Source organism: Phoxinus phoxinus, assembly GCF_949152265.1.
Source record: "Phoxinus phoxinus genome assembly, chromosome: 20".
NCBI lineage: Eukaryota > Metazoa > Chordata > Actinopteri > Cypriniformes > Leuciscidae > Phoxinus > Phoxinus phoxinus.
Window position 1 is genome coordinate 24,153,896 of NC_136895.1, and position 24,135 is coordinate 24,178,030.

At 37.5% G+C, this 24,135-nt stretch overlaps 2 protein-coding genes across 6 annotated transcripts in view; one reads left to right on the top strand and one right to left on the bottom strand.

The window, feature by feature from the left end:
- Positions 1-1,045: 1,045 nt before the first annotated feature.
- On the bottom strand, positions 1,046-4,558 carry LOC306988474 (uncharacterized protein). 4 transcript variants are annotated; one of them, XM_079593476.1, is made up of 5 exons: positions 3,898-4,558; positions 2,694-2,799; positions 2,473-2,621; positions 1,934-2,227; positions 1,048-1,848 (listed from the first exon to the last, which is right to left on the bottom strand). In XM_079593476.1, the coding sequence occupies exons 1-5, from the start codon at positions 3,956-3,958 to the stop codon at positions 1,691-1,693; spliced, it is 768 nt and encodes a 255-aa protein (XP_079449602.1). In that variant the 5' UTR covers positions 3,959-4,558; the 3' UTR covers positions 1,048-1,690. The 4 variants fall into 4 exon arrangements, with proteins under 4 accessions (XP_079449601.1, XP_079449602.1, XP_079449604.1 ...); XM_079593478.1 differs by having other exon boundaries at positions 1,055-1,844; positions 3,898-4,549; XM_079593475.1 differs by having other exon boundaries at positions 1,046-1,848; positions 2,473-2,799; positions 3,898-4,549.
- A 1,505-nt stretch (positions 4,559-6,063) lies between these two features.
- The window catches only part of LOC306987680 (uncharacterized protein), a 125,292-nt gene continuing 107,220 nt past the window's right edge, over positions 6,064-24,135 (top strand). For both annotated transcript variants that reach the window (XM_079592170.1, XM_079592171.1), the window contains exon 1: positions 6,064-6,416. In XM_079592170.1, the coding sequence (XP_079448296.1) occupies positions 6,374-6,416 (43 nt within the window). In that variant the 5' untranslated portion in view covers positions 6,064-6,373. The remainder of the gene's footprint in view (positions 6,417-24,135) is intronic.

The window sequence follows — 24,135 nt, forward strand, 5'->3', positions numbered from 1 at the left end:
GGCGCTGCTGAGCACACTTCAGAGAGTTAAAATGATGAATGGGACGGCCTACGGACCACGAGACCGAAAGTCCACATCAAGTGCGCCATTTGGGACAGGGCCTTACTGTCGAATTTAAACCACTGAATTTGTGGAAGCGAATTTATAAAGCGAAATAAAATGGACCGAAACATTGCCTGTTGAATATTATAGGTTGTATTTTTAAACAGTTTAAATATTTTGGAAGTGAAATATGAAAGGTGAATATGGATTATTGAATTTTTATTAATGAAAATGTGTTTGAAATGTTTTGAATTGAAATATTCACAGCTTAAATATACAACCATGTTGAATTTCAGCCCATAAAAATGCAAGCCCTAAAAATACAATGCATTAAAATGCAAGCATGGTTAATGCAATGCATATTTTTTTCAAGTAGTGCAATTCAACAGGCTTTTTTATTTCAAAAACATTTGGCATTATTTTACTTCCATAGTCTTGACTCTTCCATACAATCTCTGGCAGGTCCTGCAACTAATTATTCATGAACATATAATGTTATTATTTATAAGAAATAACAATCATGTGATTGTATAAGCATAATACATTAAACAAATAAATGTTTTATGACCACAGCCCACTTTTCAAAGACAAGTTTCATGGGCTTTATACATAAATTATATTAAAAACCCATAGGCCTGGTTTCACATACAGGGCTTGGATTAGGCCTTAGTTCAATTAAGACATTTATGTAGCGTTTATAAACATGCCTTAGAAAAAAAAAACATAACTGCTTTGCATCTTGAGACAAAACAACAGCACTGACATATTTTAAGATATTAGTGCAAGTTATTTTCAGTTAAGACAGCTCGAACATTTTAATCTGGGACTAGTTTAAGCCTTTTAAAAAATGCACTGGAGTGGGGTTTGTGCTTAAAAATTTTTTTGGGGAAACATAGTAAACATATACAATACTGCTTATGCTTCTCCTGGCATCAATTCTTCCATCATCCATACTTTCATGTAGAGTTATTGCTAGATTTATATAAAACACGTCAAGTCCTGAAACACTTTTGAGTGATTTATTGTTTTATTTATAAGAAAAAATCATAAACACTTTAAAACGTGCATTTGATCTAAAATAGCAATTAAAAATGTATTCTAACGTAAAACTAAACATTATATCAAATATAACTAATAGTTTGTTTATTCAAGGGAAATAACTTATTAAAGGCTGTCTGTTCACACTAAAAACATCACCACATGGAGAGATTAAGACAGAGAAGCAAAAAACAAGAGATCAAAAACCCAACATGACAAAGCATTCACAATAACATACATTTAACTATACAACAACAAAAAAAATCACACAAATTAAATGAAATATACTGAATAATTATCATGGCTTACAACGAATGTTTCATAGAATTACATTATTCTGTGCTGTCATATATAACTGAATGATGAAATCACTAGATTCTTTCATATTCTAATAAACCAATAAAAAAGAAGTTAACACTCTGTCAACAAACACAAATAGTAATAATCTCCCTAAACCTTTTATTCAGATAATTAAAGATGTAGAGTTAATTTTCGGACTGAGCAGGAGTCTTTGAGTCTGCAATTCATCTTACAATAATACAACAGAATGCAATTAAAATGAAAACTAAAAAAAGAGAGATAAAGCATCTCCACCTTCCTGAGTGTCTGATTAATCAGAGTTTAATGATGGCGTTTGCTCGCTCTTCTTCTGTTGAAGACTTCTGGATCTGATGTCATAAACCAGAACAGCAACAGTAGCCACGCCCACCAGAGCAGAGAGAGCCAATCGGATCACAGCTTCAGTAAAACTACAGCAGTGGATACTGTCTTGTGAGACAAGAAATGATCAATGTTAAAATAGAAATATGACTTGTTTATTTTGTGGGGCGAAAAAATAGTGCTGCTTATATACCTGAACATGGCTGACAGAGTCGAGTGTTGTTGAGGTGTGTGGTCTGGTTGCTGATGGGATTGTTCAGCACACAGCTGTAGGAATCATCCAGACACTTCAGATGTAATGAAAGGTTTCTGCTGAGATCAGACACACTGATGCTGGATAATAAACTGTTTCCTTTGTACCAGGAGAGAATCACATGAGTCACATCCACCACTGAACACACCCATGAACAATATGATGATGATGATGATGATGATGATGATGAATTTTGTGAAGAGTCTCTGGTGATGACAGGAACAGGCAGACAAGCTGGAAAACAATGAGAGTATAAATATAATTCAGTATAAAGTGCTACTATTTGTCAGTTCATTGATATTTAAAATTGAATTAAAGTAGCAGAGAGAAAAAAATGCATAAAATGTTGATTATTAAAATATTTAATTAAGAGAACATAAAATGCATGAATGTATCATCACAGAATTGCCTGTCATTTTATAATTATACTGTCAAAGGATGTACAGTATATAAAACAGGGTAAGTAATTCTCTATTCACCATAGACAGTAAGATTGAATGTGTTGAGCGGCGTCTCTGATCTGGTGCTGGTGACTTTATAAAGTCCAGAGTCTGTGGTGCTGGTGTTTGTGATGCTCAGAGATCCGGTTTTATCCAGTTTCAGTCTGTCTCTGAATCTCCCATCAACACTATCATTATAAAACACAGTCTTATAGTCTTTCCCGTAGATTTTAGCTATGAGAATGTCTTTAGATCCAAACCTCCACTCGATCTGATCATCTGTCTGTATTTCAGTATCAGGGTTTAGAGTGACAGATTCTCCCTCAGTCACTGACTCTGTCTTCACTGCATCAACACCAAACACTCCTGATCAACAAACAGAAACATTTCATCAGAATTTGGAGATTTACCACATTTGGAGTTTTTGTCTATTTAAACTATTTAGAATGTGTCATTGTAAAACAACTCTTCACTAATTACAATGATGTCAATGGATGAGAAAAAGAAAAAAAGAAAAGAAAAAAGGAACAAAGATATTTGAGTATTGATAAAACATGAAAATGAATGATGGAAATAAGGGAGAGCGGGGCACAACGTAACGCTTTTTGACTTTCTCAGTTTGTGTAAATCTACGGTTTAGAGTATTTATTTTTTCTCACATTAATTTCACACATGTAGTACAATTGTGTGGTTTTGTTTTATTAATACAGTATATACTTTTTTCTTGATGTACCCCGAAAGAATGGAAGTTAAAAGTGACAACATGCCCCGTGGAGCACATTGTAACATATGAGGAGCACATTGTAACATCACCATATGACAGCTTAAAATGCTATCTGATCTACAAAAAAATATCAGGGCAAACTAAAATATTTTCTCAATAAAATACAATTATTAACTTTTTCATATTAAATAATGGAATTTTTTAATAATTAAAAATAAAGAACTTTTGAGTTTGAAAACCAACACACCGGAAAACACAGCTATACAGCATAGTTCAAATAATAATTAATAATTTCGGAACATTGACTCTCAGTTTTTATTTAAATTTTTCTCATGTTTTCTCAATAGAATTCATAAAAGTATTGAATAGAAAAGCACCGTTCTAATAGGGGCTCGTAACGCAGTGTGACAACATGCCCCGCCTGGGCAACTGGGATTTAAACCCTGCGATAGCGAATAATAATAATAGCGAAGCATTAAATAACCATATCAACTGTTAAATAACATATTGGAGATTAAAATAATATCAGATTTGTCTAATTTTAAATAAACACAAAAAAAGAGATGAAAAATTAACATAAGTAAGAAATTTACTTTTGCTATGGTTAAAATACCCTAAAAATCATGCTGGCATGTGTGGATGTATTTAAAACAAGTGCGTTACAACTAGCCCCGCGTTGTGCCCCGCTCTCCCCTAATAATAATAATAATAATAACAACAGAATAAAATAGCCTACTTACCATTCAAACTCCATAAGCTCATACAGAAGAATACAAACATGTAATATATATATTTTTGCATTTCGTTGAACGGTTTCAAATAACAACAGTAATACAACAACAATAAATAAAATAAAAACCGCAAAACACAACATAAATGTCATAAACGTTGAACATTTCGTAATAAAGCAACAAAGAGCTGAAGGAGATAGTGCTGCTGCTCTGTTAGTCTAGTGAAACTGCAGGCAGTGTGAATAGACAAACTCTATTTCCTCTACGTTACAGAGGAAATCATTTGCTGACGACACAGCTTAATGCTTATTGCTCTAAACAATTGAATTATGTTCTCTCCAAAATGCTGATATCATGTCATGTCATGTATAAATTATGTGTGAATATTTCCAAAGAGTCTGAAGGATCGATATAGGCGATATCATAGACCATAAAAAAAATTTATATATAGGCTAGGCCTATAAATATATATAGCCTATATATATATACATAAACCTTTCATTAAACTGAAAATGTATGGAAAACACATGTCTTTTAGGGGAATTAAAATAAGCAGTTGTTATTCGTGTTAATTTTAAATTAAAATAATTAAATTTGCGTCCAATGTATCAGCAACAATGCACACGAGCGTCGAATATCCGCCTTTGATCTCATTGCAGGCAGCTAAAGCGGATTTTCCGTGTAGGGGAGCACCAGAACTACAAAATAAAAGCCCCTATAACTAAATGCTTTACTTGAAGAAAAATAGTGTGGATGCATGACGGTTTCTTAATTATAGATGGAACTTTATAGTATTAATGGTAGGAATGTATTAATAGGTGGTACTTCAAATAGGGGCTGATTATTGTCATTTATTGTATTTTTATTTATTTATTACTTTTTTTACTTTTTTTTATTTTTTTACATCTTTTGAGTAGGCTATGTGGGGAGCTAAGGGAGCTCCCCTTAGTAAAACATGGGCTCCCCTGAAAACGTGATTTGTGAAATTTTGGGGGTTCTCAAAAAATATTGACAATGTGTTATTTTGACGTGCAATTTCAGTTTTGTGTAATGTGATCTTCGTGGATTACTATGTGTAAAATAGCAAACATATAATTAATTCATCCATGACGGCTGATTTTAACCTAATTCACTTCAATAAAGATATTATTCTTGTCATGAGCATCAAGGTGTTGTGGCGCTGCGGTGCAAATTCCAATCATGTTTAGTACATATTAAGTACTATTAAGTATTAGATTGGTAGAAAAAAAATATAAACGTTGAAGGCCATGATCTGCGTGCGAAGTTCTTGAAATCCATTCTGTGTAGTAGATAACTTTATTGTCCCCGATGGGCAATTGAGTTTGGGGGGCAGTCACAAGGCACTTCATGACATGACATCAGATGACACAAACAAATACAATACAATGCAATACAATTACATACACCCTTGGGTCTGACCAGGCCAGCTGGACATCTATCTTATTTCGACTGATTTAAGGCTTTTATGGCTTGTGGTACAAAATATAATTTTGATCTGTTCTTGGTCATAAGGGGTGGGCAGAAACGAAGCCCAGATGGCAGTAGTTTAAAATGAGATGCCAATAGGTGTGTGTAATCACATACAATGTTATTGGCCTCTCACCATTCTGTTCAATGCTCTGTAGTGTTAAGTAACTTGCTGGCATGCAGTAACTGTTTTTCTGATTATCTTTTTCTGTGATTCAGTGGCATTTCCGAACCAACAGATAATACAGCAAGTTAAAACACGTTCAATAAAAGCAGAAGGCCTATAAAACATTTTTAGCATTTTGTTATTGACATTAAAAACAAGCAGTTTCTTTTAAAAAGTACATTCTTAGCTGTGTCTTAGTGTGCAAAAGATCAGTCCATGTTCAGTCCGTAAGGTATTCATTATGTGTTGTGGCTGGGGGTTAGTTCTGCGTGACTCTCGATGTCTTCGGCCTAATTGAACGGAGGAATTATGGTGTTTTTCTGTAGCCTGACGAGTAATTTAACTGTTGTTCATGTGAACTCAAAGACAGCCTATTTATAGACTATTTGTGGGTGGGATCATTTTGTGACGATAAAGTATAATATGGTAAATCCTGTGATTTATCCTATATAGTGCTTGCATAAAGCAAGTCTGAAGCCTGAGTATTATTCATAACCCACAGTAGATGGCGGTAATGCACTATTTTAGAATGCGAGCCTCCAATCAAAGAAGAAGAAGAAGAAGAAAGAAGAAATCCGTTACGAGTCTTCTGCGCTTAGCTGTAGTCTTTCAGATTTGGAAACGAAAATGTTCTTCTTCTTTTAGTAGCATATGAATCATCACGAAAATTATTAAGTCAGTATTGTAACAGTCGGTATAAAGATATTTCTGTATTTAGAGGATTTTGTAAACAATCGTCGCTGTCAGTCGAGTGGGTGCGGTTCAGAAACATAGAACGAGTATTAATAATATCCATCGAAATCTGATTTTGCTGGAATCTTCAACATCACAATGAGGATTGTCAATTTCTTGCAGATTTTTCTACTAATTTGCGGTAAGTGCTCGATTTCTGTTTATTTTGAACACTTTCGGTTTCACTCTGTGACACTGGTGTTAGGCCTAACGTTACTGATCAACTGGGTATATCATGTTGTCTGGGGACGCGCGCGTGCACGCAGATAGTTTTACCTGGACTTCCATCAGATTCATGCCCTATTTCACGGATCACCACTGGTATGCGAGTAAAGCACTTTGGTTTTGCAGTGTATATTCCTGCGTATTTTACGCAATTTCAAAGAAGTTTATACTTTAGTGTCAAGCTCAGAAACCACGCATGTTAACATGGGACATTCGGTTTCATAGGATGAATAGACTTATCAGCGCACTTCAGAAGACGTGTAAAAAATTCTTCTCAACTTTACTGTATAGTGTCTTTAGTGTGTTGTCATGAGTTGTAATCACAAATAACAACAGATGTAGATTAAGTTAAAGTAGCTAGGCTACCTAAAATAAACAAATTAATTTGCAAAGTAATTTAAAACATTAACAAGGTGTATTTATTTATCTGAATATATATTTTCATAATGGATCTATTTTATTATATATAAAACACTTATAAGGCTTATTTTACTCTGATGATTTTATTAAGATATCTTGCTTGTTCAACCAGCTGACACCTCTGTATCCTTTTCCCTGGACATAAAGCAGCTAGGCCTATGCTTATAGGGTCATGAAGGTAACTATCTCATGAACTTGTAACATTTTCAATAGATTTACAAGAAAAAATGAAAAAGTCTAATTTTGACTCTTCTTTTGATTCTGTATGTAATACTGCATCTTCTTAAAATCATATAATCATTTAAATTAAGTGAATTTTATAAATGCTTAGCCTATATAGTAATAGTGTATTGTACATTATGCTCAGTAGGAGCGTGAACTTGAATGTTGTGCATCTACACTGTCAGAAAAAAAAGTACAAAACGGTACCTTTTAGGGTACAAGTGGCCGTGGTGGTAGGCTACCCTGTTTGTACCTTTAATGAGTACAAAATTGTACCTTATAACTTTGTACCATTTAAGGGGCAATTTTGTACCCCAAGGCTGTAAAGCACAGGGGGGAGCAAAAAGGTCAGGAAAATATGCCATCAAAGAAAAAAAAAAGTTTGCAAACAGGTAATATATAAATAAATGTCTCTTAGCATCTACCAATAAAACTGTATAGGCAACTCTTTTGATATCAGATAGAGCCGGCCAGAGCGCTGCATAATAAGTAGCCACGCTGTAGGGCTGGGCGATATGGACCAAAAGTCATATCCCGATATATTTAGGCTGAATATCGATATATGATATATATCCCGATATTTTTTCCGCAAATGTTCAGTCAAAGTCAAAGCCAAATATGGACTTCACTGTATAAATTATACATTGATTCTTATTAAAGTTACTATTAAAGTTCTCAGTCAAGAGTGTGTGATGTCCTCTGTGTTTTGTTGTTTTATTAACATTAAATGGATAGTTATCCCCAAATGTTTAATTGTCATCATTTACTGTCTCAAGTTGTTTTAAACCTGAATAAGTTTATTTCTTCTGTTGAAGTTATTTGGAAGAATATAGGTAACCAAACAGTTGATGTAACCCAGTGACTTCTATAGTATATTTATTTCCTATGGAAGTCAATGGGGACCAGCAACTGTCTGGTTACCCACATTCTTCAAAATATCTTCTTTTGTGTTCAGCACAATAAATAAATTAATACAGGTTTGGAACAACATTAGAGTGAGTAAAGAATGACAAAATGTTTATTTTTGGGTGAACAATCCCTTTAAGGACAAGCGGCATCATGTTTACTATTAGGGCTACTGTCTCTTTAAGACCTGAAAGCGCGCATCTAATATGTACGCATATGACAAGCAGATTTCTCTCAGTTTGCTTTCAGTTTAGACATAACCATCTTTCTTTATGTAAACCTTGAGTGTATTTGACAGTATTAGCTCAAAAAGACTCGAAAGATAACTTAGTCCAGTATCCAGGCGCTGTTAGACAGGCTTTTAGTGCATGCGCGCGTCGGCTGTTTGCGCTCAGATAAGCACATGTTAGAACAGCGCATCAGCAGCGAATGACATGTTTAACCGGCAAGGCTAATGCAAATTCGCACATGCAAATAATGAACTTTTGAGAACTGCAGTGTCCTGTTCCTCTGCGTAAACATTTAATGTGAGTATTTGTCGCGTTGTACACTGGGCTGTTGAGATGCAGACTGCTACAAAAGCACTCAGACTGCTTGCAGCAAGGATCACAGTGCAAATTTGAACTATATCGATATATGGGATATGGTCTAATTCCATATCCCATTTCAAAATATATCAATATATTTTTTATATCGATATATCACCCAGTCCTACCATGCTGTTCCCTTGGAGGGTGGGGGCAATAACAAAAGAAACAAAAGCCGGCTTATCCAGTATGGAAATACACGCAGACAATGACACGCCCATACTGCGAGCTATAATCTCACAAAACAAGCCGATTTCAACCTAAAAATGTACACTTTTAAATATACCAATACTGATACCTATAACATGGAAAGGCTTCTTCGTGATCTCAACTAACAGATTCTGCAAAAAAGCGAAAATCACCCATTTTGGAAAAAAACGCTTCTTTCTCATTTTGCTCGAAAGTTGTGCTGCCGACTTGTGTCCCTACTTTCCGTGACGGGTCACATTTGGTTAAATAAGACACATGTTCTCATATGCAATTATCTCGTTTTCATCTGACTCCACACTGTAAGCCCTTACAGGTTGATTGAACTTAAAAAATGAATGGAAACTCGTTGCCCTAAAAAAGTTAATTTTGTATTGTTGAAACTACTGCACATTTTTAGTTTAATGTACTTAAGATTTCAAATGCATTTAATTGAAAACTTTTAGTTCATTGAACTAACAGTTTTTAATGCAGTGCATTTGAAATTGTAGGTATATTAAACTTAAATTGTGCTGTTGTTTCAACAATACAAAATTAACTTTTTTAGGGCAACGAGTTTCCATAAATTTTTTAAGTTCAATCAACCTGTAAGGGCTTATGCACAGAGAACAATCTGGATGAATGTTGTGAGTAGACAAAACCCAAAACTTTAAATATAGCTATTTACTGTAAATGATTAAATTTAAATACATCTGCATTACAAATAAGGACGGATAACAATCATTTATTTGAACTGATTTTTTTTATTATTGTTCTTACAAACATAAATGCACTGTAAGGTTTACATATTTCCAGCTGAAAACATTATAATAAACATATGGCAGTAAAAATGCATTATTAATACTTACAAAGCATGCTTTGAAGAACTCGGTTGGGTCATCACCAAGAAGTACTGGAAGCCCTCTCATGGCAACACATCGCATGTCAACGAGATCAGAGGTCTGAGGTGTGGTGGTTGCAGAGAAAACATTGTATTACTTGTCAACATGAAAGGAAGGCAATTTTATTTAATTTATACTTTTGACTGTTACTTAACAGTCTTAAAGGGTTAGTATACCCCAAAATAAAAATTATTTCATTAATTACTCCCCCTTATTTTGTTCTACACCTGTAAGACCTTTGGTCATCTTCAGAACACAAATTAAGATATTTTTGATGAAATCTGAGAGGTATCTGACTTGTCCATAAACAGCAATTTAACCAGCACTTTCAAGGTCCAGAAAGGTACTAAAGACAAGACATTGTTAAAACTGTTGAAGTGCCTGCAGTGGTTAAACCTTAATGTTATGAAGAGACAAGAATACTACACAAAACGAATAACTACTTTATTCAACAAAATCCTCTCTTCTGTGTCATTCTCATACACTGTTTATATTCAGAGCTTCCAGGTTATACATCAGAATGTCGACTCATTATTGATGTAGAGAACCTGGAAGCACTGGATGTAAACATTATAAGAGAATGACACAAGAAAGGATTTTGTTAAATAAAGTCGTTATTTTTGTGCACAAAAAGTGTTCTCGTCGCTTCATAATATTAAATGATTAATTCACTTTCAAATAAAAATGTCCTGATAATTTACTCACCCCCATGTCATCCAAGATGTTCATGTCTTTAATCCTTTAAGGTTGAACTACTATAGTTGACTATTTTAACAATTTCTTTACTATCTTACTGGACCTTGAAAGTGGAGGTTAAATTGCAGTCTATAGAACGATATCTAAAAATATCTTCTTCATTTGTGATCTGAAGATGAAGGAAGGTCTTACAGGTGTGGAACGGCATATGAGTGAGAAATTAATGACAGAATTTTCATTTTTGGATAAAACTAACAAAAAAAAAATCATATCAGACTGCATTTTAAAATTAAGCAAACAATGGCATCAACTTAAATGTACAAACCTTGGCTTGTTGCAGAAGATCGCTCAACATCTGCCCGGTGAGACCTCTCTTTGACCTGAATCAGTTGAGGACAGTGACGATCAAGAGACCCATAAAATTCTTGCTTTAGGTTCTTCCCAGCCAGGCAGCCACCCGGTTAAATTCTTGATACACCTGAAATAGTAAAGGAAAAAAGCATTTGTTAAGAGAACTGTCAAAAATGAACAAATTTCAAATTAACATCTAACCATCATGTTTATCAATACTCATTTCAGTACAAATGTTGCAAACATAGGCATTTCCCTTTACCTGACTTTCTCTAAAAAGTTCTGGCCAACCTTGAAGTAGTTGGCTACAGGAGGCTTGTTGATCACAACATCTTTTCTCCTCAAGGAGTCATGTCTGATGGGAATAAAGTCATGTCTTCTGATTAATAAAGATGGCATCAGGTTTTTTTTTCATCAAGTATCCCCTTTTGTCACAAGCAAATATGCAATACTTACAATTCCAGATCATCTTGATTAGCCTTGCTTTGAATCTGCAGAGTAACAAAAAAACATTAGATTGCTTTTTACATGATAACAAGAGAAAATATATATTTTGATCTGTAATCTACTACATTTATATCCAAAATAAAGTACTATCTAGCTATCCATTTATTTATTTAGCATATCGATACAATAGACTGGCATTAACTGGAATGTATTAGCTAGCTAACACCAGGCTGATGAGCACGAGGTTGCATTTTTTTTAAGACAACTTTACATGGGCTAGTATTTCTTGTGGGCAGTCGAATTTCAATTTAAGCTATTTTGTTTAATACTTCACTCATAAAGAAATGTAAAAACTTCTAAAATGAATAATTATTTATAAAGATAGGTAACGTTAGGCCTAATGAGTTAAGGATAAAGTTGCGCTGTATTTAAGCCATTTTAAACATTTCTAAAATGGCAATCAGCCAAGATGCAAAAACACCATCGAAAAAAGATATAGTTTTACACAACTGACGACGTTTTCGTTCATTTGTTTAATAAGAATTATTGATCAAACAAGGTTAAGCATTAGATTTTAAATGCGACGATCCCACAGAGCATGTCGTATATAAAAGTGTCGGTTACAACACGATGGCGAACGTGTAAACACAGCCTTAACTTACATTTAGTTTTACTGGCTAAATGTTATACATCGCATTTATCGATGCTTTATAATGTATTCGCTGTTTCAGACCAAAATGTAAAGCCATACCAGAGCCCGTCTACGGAGAGCCTGTTCACTCCCTATTAAGTCCTATTGTACCGAATTTTTGGTTGTAGTTCCACCAGAGTTCCACTGGGGGCGATCGCCCGAGTGCAAAATGAATGGGAGTCTATGGGGCTAGACGGCTAAATTTGTCCCTTTCAGCCGATTGCCGTTGAGAAATCTCAGATTTGATTGTAGGTTTGGCAAGTTCAACATGGGTTATAGGTCGAAAATTGAATGAACGAGTACTTATGTCCTTTCGATTTCTTACAGGTTGAGTTGTTGTTGCCCATAACACGCTAGCATTCTGCTAACGAACGCTGATTGGTCAGTGAATGACTGGTTACGACCAGAGATACCGCTTGATGGCATCATGGCATCCGAAGCAGGAACAGAATGTATTCTAGCAGAAACTCTTATAGCACGTGTGTTTACCTGTGTCAGCTGTGCTGGCGATGCCTCGAGAGAAAAGAAAGTGCAGAGCGAGAAAACACCAAAGTGACTGAAGGATTGCCGTAAAGCAGTATCTCTGGTCGTATGATGTGTATGACGTCATTGACATTTTGAAAGACTTTTTAAAGCAAATAAGTGACTCTAAAAAATCTAACACCCAGCAATAAGCAATTTCTTTGCATCTCCTTTCGAATACAACATTCAAATTACTAGACAAAAAATTATATCTTGAGAAAAGTGGATTTTGAGGGGTATAGCTCCATAGACCACCATTCATTCTGCACTCGTCCTGTGAGCGCCCTCATATGGAATCAGAGTGGAACTGCAACCAGTCAGAATCCGGAAGTGTAGTGCGAGTGAACCTTCTCCCCTTATGAAGCCGTGTTTCCACCGCGGGAACTTTCCCCAGGAACTAGGAACTTTGGGGTGGTACTCGGTGTGTTTACACCGCAGGAACCAGGGTCTAAATGAAGTTCCGGGTAAATATTTCCCCCTCAGAAAGTCCCTGCTGGCGAGGTAGTACTTTTTCAAAGTTCAGGAACTTTCGGGGGTGGGACTTGTGCGCTGAACATGCTGATTGGTTGTGTTCACGCCGCATTTTGACTGGATGACTCCACGCAGCATTCTATTTTAACCGGCATTTTAAAAAATCTATTGCGGTTCGTGGCTTCATGCGCAAGAGTTGTCCGTCTGCAAATATGAAATTAAATTAGTTTTTTTTAAACACCGCTGGAACGACGACGAGGTTACGTAAATTTGTGTAACAGGAAATTTTCTGCGCGTTCGTCCCAGCCATCTCACATTCAATGTCCGCAATACATCACAAACACAACTGCAGCACAGTTTTAATCTCCTCCATACTTATTATAAATGTGGAGCTCAAAACTGATTACTGTGCGTCGCAGACTGGGAGGAGCAGACGCGCGCAGTTTATAATCTTCCCGTTACTTTAGACCGCGGTGTAAACGCAGAAAGCAACCGGTCTGGGGCAAAAAAAGTTCCTGGGAAAAAAGTTCCTGGGACAAATTGTTCCGGGTAATTTCGGTGGAAACGCGGCTTTAGACATTCTCTGGCCATACTCACTCACCAGCAAACGTTGATGAAAATGCACGCTGCAGTGCATCCGTGTCTGACGTCAGTTCAAAGAGCCAATCAACAGCTTCCTTGTATTGCGTTGCATTGACAACAGACTAAAATAAGCTAAGTTAGGTACATTCAATTTAAACAATTCAATAGAATGAAAAGTATCATGCAAATCGTACAACAAACGAAAAACATGGAGTAATTGTGCAAACATTTTGGAGTTTATGTTTATTGTACCTAAGTAGTTTGAATTAAAACAATTTCAGGGATTACAGTGCATGAATTAAAAAGGTTCAATGTGCAATAGGCCCTATGCACAGCTGCACTACTTCCTGAACTTAAGCAGGGTCCTTTGTTTCCTGTCTGCCAGGATTGGCCAAACTGATTAATCCAGGTGTGTCTGATTATTGTTGTTGGTCAGACACACCTGGATTAATCAGTTTGGCCAATCCTGGCAGACAGGAAACAAAGGACCCTGCTTAAGTTCAGGAAGTAGTGCAGCTGTGCATAGGGCCTATAAGGTTGTGTTTACACTTAAAGCTACACTGTGTGATTTTTACCCCCATCTAGCGGTGAAAAGGTGTATGACCATCCAGGGAATATTAGTTTCTGTTCCTCTCAATTTTTACCATTTCATTGCTAACATCAGCTATCAGGTAACTATTGGAAACTATGATACAATTTTTCATGATTCTTTAATGAATACAAAATTAAAAAAAAAAGCATTTATTTAAAAACGAAATATTTTGTAACATTACACATGTTTTAATGTCACCTTTGATAACTTTAATGCATCCTTACTGAAAAAAAATTCTGACTAACCAACACATTTTGAACTGAACGGCAGTTCAGTAGAACTGAATGCTGTACAAATAGAATTCAGTACATTCAGTAGGTTATTATTTATTGCAATATAAACACTGTCAGAGTGATCAACAAGGTATCTCTTCATTTACCAGTCGAAGACGGAGTAACTTTCTGCTCTTATGTTTACTCTCATTTGTCTTGTTGATTTGCCTGTTGCGTTGCCGTCTTAATTCTCTTTTTCGCTTCCTTGGCGACTCTGATACATATCCTCGAGAATAAGAGGGATCCTCCATCAGCAACAGACTTTCAAAAAGGCTTTCAGGTTTTTATATAGCAGTCTCAAGCAATCCCCCTCTTCAAATTCGTCACGGTGCCATCGAGTGTTAAAAGGCGAAGCTTGAATTAACGGGTATGTCCCTCTTTAGCTAATGTACTTTCAAGATGGAGGGGCAACATGGCGACCGGCATTCGAACCCCTCACCCGTATGTATTTTCAATGGCATATTATACACTCACGAGAATACTTTATTACTTGAACGAAGTAAATATACATTAATGAGCACATATATTTTTGAAAGAACTAAGTGTTTTTAGCTAAGAATAAACTAAAAAAGTTACACAGTGTAGCTTTAAAATAGTTACAACATGGATGTAATGTAATGATAATTTAAACCATTTGTACCCAGCTTAAATGTAAAATGTTACCAGAGAGAGAGAGAGAGAGAGAGAGAGACTCTGTCTCAAGACCAGCTCAGCATCCCCACAAAAGAGCCAGAAGAACAGTTACAATCCTGTTTTGTCATTTCCCCCGACCATGTGACTAACACTCAGGTGTGAGATATTTAAACTGACCAATCAGATGATCACAACTTTCTTATTGTCCCAAATCTCTGGCCTACAGGCCTATATCACTCTTAGCACTGCTGTGCTGGAAATGTCTGAGAGAAAAGCAAATGTCTTTGTTGCTTTGAAATAATCTTGGATTATTTCCAACCTTACAGCTCCGCCGTTTGGCACCATTGGCCACACGCATGGAATCCAAAGGTGGCACAATCCATAGAGACATGCTTTCTGTTGTGTGCAGTTGCATCTTCAGACGTTGCTTTGTAGCAATAACAGTTTGTCAGTGTTCAGTCTTTGTTCACCATCCAGCCCTGCATGAGGCGGCTCCATCAAATGGTCTTTCACCGTTCATAGATGTGCAATTCATCCGTCACACACTTCATACCTCCACAAGAACAGGCACTGAATCTGGGAGCAAACGAGTGGGACAGCAATCGGGCAGCTGTCTCTTTCTGAAATAGGACACAGGACATGAACTTCAGTAGCAGTGATCCTGTGATTTAAAAGAGCATCCATTTGTCATTGGTCAAAGGATCGATATGGTCAGATTCAAATTTGTCTCTGGGAAAAAGCCCTTAAATTGATGTATTTAGAAACATGGTCAAGGGAGGACAAAAGAAGATCCAACAAGTTCTTACACTGTTTCTGGAAACACTCTAATAAATTTCATCACAACAAAACAACAAATGCTGGTTTATAACCCCATTTCATGTAAAGTATCTGTAAAACATTTCCCCAAACGCAGAGATTCAATTTAATCAATGTCTAAAAACATTGTTGTAGGTCAAATGGTCAAAATACAAATATGTAGGGTATATGCAACAATAATTCATGTAATATCAATAATAATATTCAATCAAAAATCATGAAGAAATACATATAATAATCATTGTTTGTTCAGTAATCTTCCAATGCAAGCCACCTATTCCGAGTGGCTTTGGAATGATACAAGAATGGAGATCGTTCATTCCTTGTAACAGTGTGTGTGTTTGTTTGTGTGTGTGTGTGTAGTCATACAACAGTTTGGTGTGTGTGTGTGTGTGTGTGCGTGTGTGTGGCTGGCTAAGTCACAGGACAGGGTTGAATTGTAATTTTTTTGTAATTGAAGCGTTCACACATCAGATCTAGGTTGTTTTTATAATGTGTCTGTTATTAGAGGCATTGTTGAGAAATCATGGGCCCTTTGATTTTCTAACCACACCAATAACAATCAGTTCAACATTTTTGAATTTTAATGGCAGGTCTGCCTCTGCTTTAGAATTTGCATTATCAATTTGTGACTGTATTTTCCCATGAGTTAGTAGTGTGTAGTAGGGGTGTAACGGTACATGTAATCGTACCGGACCGTTTCGGTACAGGACTTTCGGTACGGTTCACATGTGCACCGAATGCAATCTTTCACGTAAATTAGGCTTGTTTTGTGTGCGGAACATACGTCAATTCCGAGTTTCCACACAAACATATTAAGTGTCGGAAGTCTCCGCGTTGCACTGATTAAATCTGATTAATCGTTTTTGTGATTCAAATACATGTAAAATATTACCATAACATCTGTCTTCCTGTGTGCGGAAATTTGTTTATGTTGCTGTGACAACGAAACGCGTGCAAGCGCGCCTTTGTTAAAGGGCACCTATTATGGAATTTTGAAATTTTCCTTTCATGTAGTGTGTAACATAGATCTAAGTGAACAAAAACATCCTGCAAAGTTTGAAATATGAAAGTGCACCGTATATAAAGTTATTGTCTTTCAAAAGTGAGAGTCGACTCTGAGTCATTTTTATGAATCGTTAGAAGACCGAAGCTTTTTCTATGACTAGATGACGTCAACTTGTCAAGTTATTTGAATATGATACGCCCACTTATTGCGCTCCAGGGCCAGGGAAAATATCATGGCGACGAGACGCTGTGTTCTGAAGTGCGGCTCAAAAGCAAACTTTTTTCATCTGCCCAAGGAGGAGCATTTGAAGACTAAGTGGCTACAATTCACTATACCACAGAAGTATAGTCCGAGCCTTGTGCTTTGTTCGCGTCATTTTGAAGACGATTGCTTTTTAAATGCAATCAAACTTGGATTCGCGAGCTGGCTGATATTGAAGGAAGGTTCAGTTCCAAGTGTATTTGCATCAGCTTCCTCCTCCGTATCACAACCTGTAAGTGTTATTAATAATTTTTGCTTTTATATTTTATGTAGCATGCTTAATAATTATTTTGTTTGTTGTGTAAGCACCGTTTAGCTTCTAGGTCTTCAATGACAATTGTATTGAGATATGTGAAGTGTTTGTCGTTGTTTTCGGAGTTGTCTAAAGAATAGAGTAATACCTCATAGTAACGTAACTGCATTTTTTTTTTTTTGTAAAAACGTTATGTTTATGCATCGGGCTAATGCAAACAAAGACTGATTGTGCTTTTACAATATGAACTCTGGGCTATGCTCGCTAACATAACATTAAATTCTTTATCTTATTTTTCGTTTTTTACTACAAACTATAAAGCAGTGGACTATAATCATTATTATAATACAATTTAATTGATAAAAGCATCATTGCACTCCGTGTTAAAAATAAGTATTATCTCTGTAAACACTGCTGGGTCATCTGACCAATCAACGCAGATTAGAGTCGCGCAAAGGAGGGGTTTGAAAAACGAGTCGTTGAACGAATCATTTGGGAGTCGGTGAGCAAATCAGGTAAAAATAAATGCATATTATACGAAAACAAAAGTGTTTTTTGTCATTGCATGCATGTAAAACTGTTGTTGGGGACTCCCACAACAACATTAGGAACATTTTAAATGTCATAATAGGTGCCCTTTAAGAGAGCTTGCTGCTCCATGCGCAAGAGGTCCTCGCTGCAGCCTGTAGCACGATGACGTAACTGGATGGTCCAATACGTAGTGGACTGGACGCTGTTACGCGCATGCGCGGTGGTGTGTTTTGGTGACGTCATATATGCATGCGCACTAGCGCACTAGCACTAGTTGGTGAACAATCGCACGTGCTTTGATCTTCCAAGAAGAATAAAGTTAAATATAAATGGTCACTTGAGTATGCAAGCTCTTTTCCGCCACAGAATAAAACATTTAAAAAAATAATTGCGACTTTTTACAGTTTACATTTAGCATACTGACTTTAGATCTCAGAATTGTGAGATATAAAGTCAGAATTGCGTGAAATAAAGTCTCAATTGCGTGTTATAAAGTCAGAATTGAGAGATATAAAGTCAGAATTGGGTGTTATAAAGTCAGAATTCTGACTTTTTTTCTCCCAATTCTGACATATTTTCTCAGAATTGTGTATATAAACTCGCAATTGCGAGTTATAAAGTCAAATAAATATTATTCAAAAATGTTTTATTTTTTTTTACCTCAGATTAGTTTAATATCTCACAATTCTGACTTACACGCAATTGCGACTTTATATCATGCAATTCTGACTATCTCCCAATTGCGTAGCCTATTATAAAGTCAGAATTGCGATATATAAACATGCAATTCTGAGAAAAAAAGTCAGAATTTCAAGTATATTTCTCGCAATTGCGAGTTTATATCTCATAATTCTGACTTAATAACACGCAATTGCGACTTTATATTACGCAATTCTGACTGAGAGAATTCGCAATTCGCACTTCAGAATAGTGAGATAAAAAATTACCTTTTTTATTTCTCACTCCGTGGGGAAAACAAGCTTCCATAGACATGTCTTGCAGACACTGAACAGCAAAGACGAACCTTATGTACAGATCACTGGAAAAACGAGTAGCCATTAAAGAATGAACTCTTACCAGGCAAAATATCAAAAGCACTTTTTTTTTTTTTGACATCTGACAAGATTTATTTTCTTGATGCTGTTATTATTTTTGCATTTTCCCCTGGATGTGTACTGGTATTGTAAGATGTTTACATACCTTTAAAATTACAGAGACAATTAGATTATTCACTCATTTTTGCTTCCACTCAACAGCAAATATGACCTGAATAAAATAAAATGGCTTTATTTTTAAATGTTCTATATACACACATTTAAAAAAAATACTTGCAGTGAGGACATGCTATTAATCTATCAAATTTAGGTTTAAAATCATGTGATTTAAAATGTTGTAAAATTAACTATTTTGTATGTAGAGAGAAACTCGGATAACTTAAGCATCCCATTTATGTAGGCTAAATAATTACTTATTACTATTTAACTGTAGGCTACTACTACTACTACAGGTTAGATTAGAACATCATCTCAATACAATATTGAGCAAACATGTCACCTTTACCAGCGCAGGCGAATTATAACCATAGACAGTACGATTATAACCAGGGTCCGAAATTAACTTTTTGGCTCACCTGCCACGGGGACTGGTAGATGAAAAAATCCACCAGCCAAGCATATTTTTTACCGGCCAAAATAATAAACAGCCTTTTTGTGTCACATATACATTAATTTCAGTACATTTAATTGAGATAATAAGGTTTTATGTTGAATACAAACATAAAAAATTGTCCAGAGCAAAATTTGAAATGTAGGCTATAATATATATATATTTTTTTATTTTACACACACACACACACACACACACACACACACACACACACACACACACACACACACACACACACACACACACACACACTCTTAATCTCTCTCTCTCTCTCTCTCTCTCTCTCGTTTTTATGTTGAAAGGAATGGCTACTGTTCATTTAGCTGTTCATAATCTGTCCATTACTGTTCACACACATTTCTGTCATTTTCTATCTGAAGCTATTGCCTGCAACATTGAAAACTCCGGTCTCTTGTGTTTAGCGCGAAAGCTCACGGACAGTCGTGCCGTGTACCAGCTGCTTTGAAGCGAATATCAGTTTAACTGACTCGTAACGTGTGCAATATCTCACGACCTCCCGAGTGTACGAACATTTTATTTTATTATTTATTCGCTAAACGGAAAATCTACCAGCATTTGGCGCTTGGCGGGTGTTAATTTCGGATGCTGAAGACAGCGCTTAGGAGACGGTGAAGCCTTTATATGTTCGCCTGTCTCCACTGAGAGAGAGAGAGCGCGCGCGTGCGACCGGGGCTCGTTCTCTCTCTCTGCTCGTTCTTCAGTTAAACATGCGCCCTGTCACACGCGCAGCAGTTTGTCTACATTCGGCTACTCACCGATCAGATAAGACTATGGCGGGACAAACATTTTATTAAAAACATTTTATTACATTACTATTTTGGTATGAACATTCACCCGCGTGGCGGATCCTTTTGAGATTTACTCGCCAAATGGAAAATCTACCCGCATTTGGCGCTTGGCGGGTGTTAATTTCGGACCCTGATTATAACCCAGAGATCGTTACTGCGCATGCGTCTATGGCGTCACCAAAACACACCTCCATCCACTACGTATTGGACCATCCAACTACGTCATCGAGCTACAGGCTGCAGCGAGGGGTGTCTCTCCATGCGCGCTGATGTGCTCATCTGTTGACATTTTCAAATGCCTTTCAGTTGCTTAATAAAAGCGGGCTTTCCACACAAACAAACGTACATGTGTCAATAGTATGAGAAAAAAAATGGGATTTTAACTCTCGGGTCGGGCTCGGACATATCTTTATGCCTGTCGGGCTTGGGTCGGGTTCGGTTACTGCTGTCTAAAATCTACTGCCTAAAATTCGGCCCGATCACCATAGCTAGCGTCATGGCCAATATTGGTTTAAGAGTATTTTATTTAGTGGAGAACTTTGCAGCAGTATTTTATTTCTTATTCTTTTTTTATTTTATATATTTTTTATTAATTATATTTTATTAAAAAGTGTTAAAAAAAGTAGAACCTCGGATTCAGGAGGAACAGTGCGGTTTTCGTCCGGGCCGTGGAACACTGGACCAGCTCTATACCCTCTACAGGGTGCTGGAGGGTTCATGGGAGTTTGCCCAACCAATCCACATGTGCTTTGTGGATTTGGAGAAGGCATTCGACTTTGTCCCTCGTGGCGGCCTGTGGAGGGTGCTCCGGGAGTATGGGGTCCGGGGTCCTTTGCTAAGGGCTGTCCGGTCCCTGTACGACCGAAGCAGGAGCTTGGTTCGCATTGCCGGCAGTAAGTCAGACTTCTTCCCGGTGCATGTTGGACTCCGGCAGGGCTGCCCTTTGTCGCCGGTTCTGTTCATAATTTTTATGGACGGAATTTCTAGGCGCAGCCAGGGGCCGGAGGGTGTCTGGTTTGGGAACAACACGATTTCGTCTCTGCTCTTTGCGGATGATGTTGTCGTGTTGGCCCCATCAGACCAGGACCTTCAGCATGCACTGGGACGGTTTGCAGCCGAGTGTGAAGCGGCTGGGATGAGAATCAGCACCTCCAAATCCGAGGCCATGGTCCTCAGTCGGAAAAAGGTGGCTTGCCTACTTCAGGTTGGTGGAGAGTTCCTGCCTCAAGTGGAGGAGTTCAAGTATCTTGGGGTCTTGTTCACGAGTGAGGGAAGGATGGAACGGGAGATTGACAGACGGATCGGTGCAGCTTCCACAGTAATGCGGACGATGTACCGGTCTGTCGTGGTGAAGAAAGAGCTGAGCCGCAAGGCGAAGCTCTCGATTTACCGGTCAATCTACGTTCCTACTCTCACCTATGGTCATGAGCTTTGGGTCATGACCGAAAGGACAAGATCCCGGATACAGGCGGCCGAAATGAGCTTTCTCCGCAGAGTGGCTGGGCGATCCCTTAGAGATAGGGTGAGGAGCTCGGTCACTCGGGAGGAGCTCAGAGTAGAGCCGCTGCTCCTCCACATCGAGAGGGGTCAGCTGAGGTGGCTCGGGCATCTGTTCCGGATGCCTCCTGGACGCCTTCCTGGGAAGGTGTTCCGGGCACGTCCCACAGGGAGGAGACCCCGGGGAAGACCTAGGACACGCTGGAGAGACTATGTCTCTCGGCTGGCCTGGGAACGCCTCGGTGTCCCCCCGGAAGAGCTAGAAGAAGTGGCTAGGGAAAGGGAAGTCTGGGCATCTCTGCTTAGACTGCTGCCCCCGCGACCCGGCCCCGGATAAGCGGAAGAAGATGGATGGATGGATGGATGGATGGATGGTTTAAAAAAGTGTAAACAAATTGTTAAAAAAAGTTAAGTAAACAACCAGCAGTTTAATGTTTTGCATTTCTTTCCCTTACTGTACCGAAAATGAACCGAACCGTGACTTTAAAACCGAGGTACGTACCGAACCGTGATTTCTGCGTACCGTTAGCTACACCCCTAGTGTGTACTGTCATCATGGGATCAGCTTTGCCATCCTATGTGTGTGAAGCTGTCTGGATCTGTTCAGAAGTGTCACTTTTGGTCTCTATGCCATCTTTATCTTCTTATGTGTAGTGTTCAGCCTGGAGAGACTTGATCTATTCCGGGTGAAGATGGTATGTGGGAGTGGGAATGGAGGTGTGTGTTCAGTGTTCAGGTCTAAGAGATGGGTGGAATCAAATCTGACAATTGTGTTGTTAATTTAGATCCAGTTCTAACTGGGAGGCCATACTTATGCAGTAGTGTGTTACTGTGAGGTGTGAGTGGCCTCTTGAGTTGTCTTTTCACCCATCTCCCGAATCTCAGGTTATATTCTAACAATCTCATCCTGCTTTGGTGCAGGTGGAGTCCGGTCCGTCCTGGCGTCCATCCTCCGAGGAATTTCAGTGTTAAACCTGAGACAGAAACAAATGCAGAGAGAACCACAGTTAATTCAGATATTTTCAACGGTTTTGAATTCTGTTGTTTCAGCGCAGTGTGTGACACCTGAAGCTGCTCTTGCAGTTGAGCCTTCACAGTCTGCTTGTGTCATGAGCATTAGAGATCCCAGTTCTGCTGGGGAAAACTTCTGGATTCATCTGAGTTTTTATCACTCATATTGTCATTTCAAGTTGCTCTCATTACAATCAGATCTGTGGGCAGAAATGTGTTCACCTGGATCGGTGTTGCCTGTTTTATGGTGTCATTCACACATTCGGTTAGTAAAAACTGTGGTACTTCTGTTTAGCATTTCACACCCACCTCGTAAATGTACTTCTCTGATCAGATTCAATTTTATTTGGCTGTTACCTGTGCCACACTTCTAGTCGTGTTTTCAGTGGTAAAGGCAAACTTCCGCTTTGGCACTGGGTAGCCCACAAATGAGATTAAATTTTAAGGATGATATTATATTTCAAGTTATAATACAATCGCTATATTTAAAAGAATTCAGATGTTAAACTATTAAGCAATTTGATATTGGGCTGCTACCCGACTAGCAAATGACGCTAATAGCTGAAGACCTTGAGTAATCAACGTTGTCAGCTCAGTAAGAGTTTTAGATGCTTTTGAGCTTTGGTTATTTGCAGAGTTTGTGTCATTAGAGTGTGGTTGTCTGCGTTTTTTGGGACCAGCACTTTTCCTCTGTTTTGTGACAGAAATTACAGAATCTGCTGAGTTTTCCACAGTGTGGCTTTCTGAATTCTCCTGCAGACGGATGATTTTCATGACATTCTAACATAGCTACCTGTTTGAAGATCTTGAATCTTTGCTTCAGACATTTGTGCCTCCGCATTTTTTTAATGCACTTCTTCACATTTAACCTCCATAAGCGAAGATAGGTTTAGTTTTAGTTTTAACATAAGTTTAGTTGAGTTATGTAGCTGTTTATAACTTATGAAGTTTAAAGCCTCAATTATCTCACCATGTTTTGATTTTTTTCTGCTTACTACCCACTGTTTTCCACCAAGTGAAAATTTCATTGTCAATATGTTGATGTTCATGTTAAGACCTTTTCTACTGAGTTTGTACAGTGTAGGCTCGACCTTTTTTCGGCCCATAGTTTAAACAGGACATGATCATTATCCATGTTCCAATTTATATTTGCTTAATTTCACAATGATGGAAAGGGTTTTTTGTTACAGAATTAATGAGATGTGCGTTCGCTGTTTCTCTTTTTAGATTTCAAATGCCTATTCTTTAATTTGTTAGTCTCTTTAAGGACTATGTGTAGGTAAAATTATAATTTTAACGTTTGA

What these genes read in the sequence shown, in the direction of transcription:
- LOC306988474 (XM_079593475.1), bottom strand. Translation starts at nt 3,958, where the DNA reads ATGCAAAAATATATATATTACATGTTTGTATTCTTCTGTATGAGCTTA. An exon ending in GAGCTTATGGAGTTTGAATG is followed by an intron (nt 2,800 to 3,897) that starts GTAAGTAGGCTA and finishes TTTGTTGATCAG; the next exon opens with GAGTGTTTGGTGTTGATGCA. An exon ending in ACTCTGTCAGCCATGTTCAG is followed by an intron (nt 1,849 to 1,933) that starts GTATATAAGCAG and finishes TTGTCTCACAAG; the next exon opens with ACAGTATCCACTGCTGTAGT.